This window comes from Sinocyclocheilus rhinocerous, unplaced genomic scaffold, assembly GCF_001515625.1.
Source record: "Sinocyclocheilus rhinocerous isolate Xijiao unplaced genomic scaffold, SAMN03320098_v1.1 scaffold1294, whole genome shotgun sequence".
Classification (NCBI taxonomy): domain Eukaryota; kingdom Metazoa; phylum Chordata; class Actinopteri; order Cypriniformes; family Cyprinidae; genus Sinocyclocheilus; species Sinocyclocheilus rhinocerous.
The window spans coordinates 2,539,978-2,546,262 of record NW_015656157.1 but is presented as its reverse complement, the minus strand read 5'-3'; the positions used below and the strand labels follow the sequence as shown (position 1 = coordinate 2,546,262).

The 6,285-nt window shown below is 37.9% G+C and overlaps 1 protein-coding gene across 5 annotated transcripts in view; it reads right to left on the bottom strand.

The window, feature by feature from the left end:
• Positions 1-1,051: 1,051 nt before the first annotated feature.
• The window catches only part of LOC107719610 (cold-inducible RNA-binding protein B-like), a 6,144-nt gene continuing 910 nt past the window's right edge, over positions 1,052-6,285 (bottom strand). The window contains exons 2-8 of one of the 5 annotated variants that reach the window (XM_016527088.1): positions 6,131-6,240; positions 5,942-6,048; positions 5,631-5,742; positions 4,138-4,357; positions 3,975-4,033; positions 1,671-1,757; positions 1,052-1,187 (exon numbers count right to left, since the gene is read on the bottom strand). In XM_016527088.1, coding sequence (XP_016382574.1) covers positions 1,753-1,757; positions 3,975-4,033; positions 4,138-4,357; positions 5,631-5,742; positions 5,942-6,048; positions 6,131-6,230 — 603 coding nt within the window. In that variant the 5' untranslated portion in view covers positions 6,231-6,240 and the 3' untranslated portion in view covers positions 1,052-1,187; positions 1,671-1,752. Of the gene's footprint in view, positions 1,188-1,234; positions 1,455-1,670; positions 1,758-2,656; positions 3,624-3,961; positions 4,041-4,137; positions 4,358-5,630; positions 5,743-5,941; positions 6,049-6,130; positions 6,241-6,285 lie in introns of those variants that run through there. The other 4 variants (XM_016527087.1, XM_016527086.1, XM_016527089.1 and 1 more) reach the window with 4 other exon arrangements.

The window sequence follows — 6,285 nt, the reverse complement described above, 5'->3', positions numbered from 1 at the left end:
CCTTTCATGATAGGAAATGCATTACCTTTAAAAATCAGAAAAACAGTTAAAAGAATGTTACCAATTGAAGCAAGAACTTTGCATCTTCTCTTTTAGCTCAAAACTCAAGCAACGTTGAACAAAATTGTGGGTACTATCACTTTGCCAAATTCTGAGAATGAAGGAATCGCAAAGGACTGCATGGTCATGGGTTGGGGCTGGAAGAAATACCACGACGAGTCTCCATCAAATGTGCTCCAAGAAGCAAACGTGACTCTGATAGACTCTGAAAACTGTGACCCGGCTGACACTCCGTGCACTGAGGGATCAACTGGAGCAGCACAGGTATTTCAAAACGCACCACTCACAAATTTGGCAAATCAGTGCATTTTGATCTAATAATCAATATAATCCACAGGGAGACGGTGGGGGTCCACTTGTTTGTGGAGGTTTTGCACAGGAAATTGTCATTTTCTACAAAAAAGCCAAATGCACACTACCTCACAGGGTACACTCACATCTCCCACTACCTTCTGTGAATTCAGAGCATCTTGAGGTCACCTACAACACCAGAAATGATAGATCAAGTCTCCACGTCAAGAACATTTGTTTCAACCCCAGATGTCAAAACCCAAAATCCATCAGTGTTTTGTCTGTTACCTGAAACCTGATTACACTAGATCTTGTCTAGTACCTAAAATTTGTGTTTTACTTCACTTAGTTTAGTACCCAAATCTATATTAAGCCTTCTATCAGCCAAAAGGTTCACTGAGGAAGCCAGAGAAGAGCACAAAGCAGGAGACAAAGTAAAGACAACACAGAAATGTAACAGTTTATTGAATAATCTGTTGCAATGCTCACTTTGTTCTATCACAATAAATCGCAATGGAAAATTACTCATCACATCATCCAATGACATTAAAAACCTTGAAAAGACATGTTCTTTTCTCTTTCGTGTAAAGACAAACATCCCTTAAAACCACACAATAATTAGATTAAACTGCAATGGAAAAATAAAATGACTAATCAATGAATGAATCCATGAAATGTTTAAATTAAGTCATGATTAAATGGTATAAACTATTCCCCCAAAAATTGAAAAAAATAAATAAAAATACTTGTCACCCTTCCACTCCAGCCTTAAGCATTTCATTTTCTGTGGCTTTTGTACAGTAGCTGGCCACCACTGCCACCTTGTGGTAAGTGCACTGCAAAGAAAAACAAAACCTATACCAATAAACAACGCAAAGTACTGAAAACAGGTGTAAAACAAACTTTATTTAATTGATTTGTCATTCTCACGCCTTTAAAGGGAGCACCTTTCTACCGAATCGCTGCTTTCAGCAAAATACAGCAATCAAACTTTAATCTAGTTGCAAGATTGATTTTTCATCTTCTGCAAGCGTTGACACTTTCTCTGCTTTTTATCTTTTGGGAGAGATGGGCTCATCTGCAGAGCAGGAATTTTCCATGAGCTGAAAAAGCAAAGCCAAGTAACTTGTCAGAAAAAAAAAAATGCATCTTAAAGAAACTAGCCAATTAACGCCATTCACACAGCTTAAAAAAAAAAAAAAAGTCTCTAATACCACAAGCAATCATTGTTTGAGGAAAATCAATCTTCAACAGAACACCGGACCATTACCCACATCAAACTAATAGTTATTGGTTTGAATCTACAAGCAAATGCATACCTCTCATCTTTGCCATGAAAGAGAATTAATTTCATCAAAGGTCAGCTTGCTCCTCTAGTTTTCAAATGCAACAAGTCCAGTGTCAGTCTGAAAAAATAAAAAGTTGTTTTACTACACAGAAGATAGAAACAGAACAAATCATGCATTTAAAAAAATCTTCCAAGACAACGCTACACAAACACTTCTAGACTAAACAAATGCAATAAATTTGTTTATAAACACTCAATTTTGTACCAAGGGCCAAACATTTTTAGTGAATCACTGAAGACGACGAGGTGACGCAAAGGCTACATCTCTTCAAAAATGTCAAAGCTTTTGACATGTGACTTACAACTGACCAAAAATTCTTTAAATCTAAAATGGGCGCAGATAAAAATTAGCAATCAGAACGGGGATTTAAAATCTCTCATTTCAAGGGCCACATGAGGTACTTTCCACCAAACACGAGCGCACTATAAAAAAAAAAGTAAAAAAAAAGAAAAATTTATGCAGTTTTTTTTTTTTTTTTTTTAACAGGTAACAGGAAGTGTATTTCTTAGGTTGTGGAACAGGACTGAACAGATTCTGGAGATATAATCACTGGTTGAGGCAACATTCGAAGAAAACACGGACAATGAGAACGGTTGTAGAATGCGTACAGGAGAGCAAAAGGTTTTACCTCACATTACAGGCCTATCTCCACAATTGACCTAGTCAAGAGAGCAGCTTTCATCTCAGGATTCTTGAGTCGGAAGGCACAACACTTCATTCTCCAAGGACATTGATGATTTCCGTAATTGCTAGCAGAGAACTCTTGGATCCAATGAAGCATTACACAGAACCATTGCTTGCCATATCATCTTTGTTTGTTTGCTTATCTAATACTAAGTTTTATTTGCCCAATGAAAAATATTTAAGATCCCAAATGCTAAATCCCCAGCTAGCCACTCCAAGACATTAATCTGGTTTATATTGAGCTTTTTAAATATCGAATGCAAACGAAAGAGCATTTTCCAACCATTTTTTAATGGGCTTCATGAAGCCAGATTAATACAAAAAGAAAAAAGGGATTCGGAGGTGTTGATATACAGAACAGAGCACATTTCTTTCCAAGGAGGAACAGATTCTTGACATTTAAGAGGATAAGTCCAGTCCACAGCAGAGCATACTTTAAAAAATAAATTTAGACTGCACAAAGAGTAAAGTACCCTGGGCCATCACTCCTAATGTGAGGTGGAATGACCCAATTCAGTGGTTTACTCTTTGGATAATGAATATTTACAAATCTTTAGCAATATCAAGGAGGTTTGCCGGAGTCAACTCCAATGCAACATGCCTGCCTTGCTTCACTAAAGGAATGCATCACAAAATGGAGGCGGCAAAGAGCCATAAAGAACACATCACAGCTTATCAAGCTTCTATTGGAGGATCAGATTAGAATATTTTCTTGTGGCGAAACTGCCGTTTTAAAATAGTTTAAATGCAAATGCCCACCTAAGCACTTTCAATGAGCCGATATTAAGAAATTGGTCCAAAGATCTTTGAGGAAATTGGTTTTAGAAGCTATCAGGCTGTGTTGGGACAGGTTAATTTTCACGCATGGTTTCAGAGACACAGTTTCTTAAACACATACTAAAAAAAAAAAAACAACAAAAGGGCAATTTCAAACCTCTGTGAGCATCTATAACACAATCGCAAGATAAAATGGCAGATACAGGTAGCCTCACAGAACTTGAAACTCTTACAGTAACTGAATGCTCATGGACATTAGGCAGCTCCTCAATGAGAGGAACATCCTGCGGATACTTGACACGGTAAAAAAGGAGTCTGTCTTTAATAGAACATTTGAACCAGAACACAAAACGTAAAGAAAAAATAAAAATAAAAAAAGTCTTCCAAGAGCGCATCTTTTTAAATACAGCCAGCGAAGCGATGATCTTGCAATCAGGATTTTTTTTTTTTACTCGTGTGAAGCTGAGGACAAGAAGTAGGCAAAAGTGTAAAGGCACTGGAGCATTGTGAACATCCTTTCCAAACAGTGAACTGACACCAAGACATGATTCTTTTCGAACAAGGTCTTATTGACTATTCTGATCAAGTGCACAAAACCTACTTTAGTCGCTAATTTTGTAAAATGTCTTTTTGGACTGTGGTCAGCAATTCCAAGATAAAGGCAACCAAGTAGACTGAACTCAAAAGATTGAAAATGGCAGTTTTGTCTCTCTGCTTAGGTCTAGACATTATTCTAAAGACAAAACAAGTGGACTGAGATCTACTGTTGTAATGGTGTAGAAAAATGTGTAATTCTGAACAATCAATACATACCGTAGCTGTCATAGCTGTCTCTGTAGGATCCGCCAGAACGGTCATATCCCCCCTGACTCCTAAAACCAAAAGTAATATTTGCCATATTTAAAGTGTTCACGGTTACAATAACCATAAAATTATTCCTTGTGCACAATCTCTCCTTTTGTAAAAGATCCCTCACCTATTATCCCTGTATCCACCGCCGCTGCCACCGGAGTATCCACCACTCCTGTTGGAATATCCACCACCACCACCACCACCACCGCTGTAGGATCGGTCACCTCCACCATAGCTTCTCTCTCCTCCTCCATAGCCTCTATCGCCACCACTGTAGGATCGGTCACCTCCGCCATAGCCCCTATCGCCACCAAAGCTCCTGTCACCACCGTATCCTCCACCACCTGTGGGGAGAAAAAAAAGAGAGAAAAAAAAAAGGTTACGCACAGATGAATTGACAAACCCATGCAAGATATTCAAGATGCAACAATTCAGGTGGGCCACCAGATTTGTCATAATTACAAGCCACCAAGACTACTTCAAATGCAGCCAACTACAGCCAAATGCAGAAACCAGTGTTTCCCCTAGGTTTAAGGCTTTTTGTTAATTAATATTAATATTAAAACGCTAGATCGTAAAGGACTCCTTTTTAATGGTTAAATTACATTTTATTAATCAAAAAGCATGTCAAATTAATTAAAATCATGAAACTTAATTTAACATCAATTTATTAAAAGTTTAACAAATATTACATGTTTATTAGGGCCCTATGAAATGTTTTATTTTTCCAACTTGTTTTATTGTAACCAAATTCTGTTTTACCAGGTCTAATTATTTGAAAGCATAAAACAAGTTTCATTTATTCTTACAATAGCCTTATGATTTTTTGCTCAGAAATTCTGTGTTGTGTATTTACATTGTTTTAAGGCATAAAACATTAATTTAATCTCTTTTAAATAATAAATTAAACAATTTTTTTGGGGGGGGAATAAATAGTAATACATTTCTGCCAATGCCCTCAAGTTAAACCGAACTTTAATTTTGACGGGTTGCCGTGAATACCTTTACATTTCTGTTTGTGTATGACATGAGTTTTACTCAAATGCAACGGACAAATGCTCATGAAGTGACTCAGAGCAGTTCTGAAGATGTTGTTCATGTATTTATGTCCTCAGTGAGACGGCAGACGTTAATATCACCGGAAGCGTCACAAGCGTTTCAGTACGACTAGTAAACAAAACCACGCTTCTGTGCCATTCATTAACACAGAGACACGCAGAATTCATATTTAAATATGTATCGTTTTGCGGCTTAATATTTACAAATACTAGTGGGAGTGGGCTCACTTGTGTGTGCGCGCATCGGGCGGAACTCCGCTGTGCGTGATGCAGAATGCGCGACCATAACGTAGAGATCAAAATGACATGCCATCGCATAAATAAGATAAATAACATAAGGCTATTTAGTTTGCTTAATAAAAGAACAAGGTATAGACCTGTTCTATAGGAAAGGCAACTTTAAATGACTTCTGTTGTGATCTGGCGCTATAGAGAAAATATAATTAAATAAAATTAATTTGACCTTCAAGGGGGGCGGGGGGTGCTGTTGGGGGGGCAGGCCACCCCCCTAATATAATGGCATGGGAAACACTGAACTGCATTCAACATTAACACCAACCTCTACCACCCCTGAAGAACCCCCTGCCACCTCCAGAACCGCCTCTGAAGCCACCGGACCGTCTACCAGATTTGCCAGCTTCATCAACACGAATCATGCGGCCATCAACAGACTGCAAAAAAGATGCATTTCATGGTTAAACTGATTTCAGGCCTCCACCCAGTTTGACTGATGAACTTTCTGCAGTTCACTATTAAAAATGAATGATTAATACACATCTAGGCATCAAAATGGTCCATTTTTCAGTCCTAGAAATAAATCTTAAAACATTTGGTTACAATTTTCTCCATCCTTAAATGCGTCAATCTTACCTTTCCATTCATTGCAGCCATGGCATCCTTTGCATCCTCTGGATTTTCAAATGTAACAAAGCCAAAGCCTCTGGAGCGGTCGGTCTCACGGTCCCTGATGACATCAACTAAGGCAAAAAGAACCACATAATCAAGAATAATGCTGTAAGAATTTAGACAAACCTAGTTTAAAAATTACTTAAGACAAACCTTTGGCAATTGATCCATATTTGGAGAATGCCTCCTCCAAGGACTGCTCTGTGGTATCATAGCTCAGACCACCAATGAAGAGCTTTCCCTCGTCAGACATGTCGAATCACCTGCAGGAAAATAATATTAAATTATATTAGGGGGAAAAAAATAAA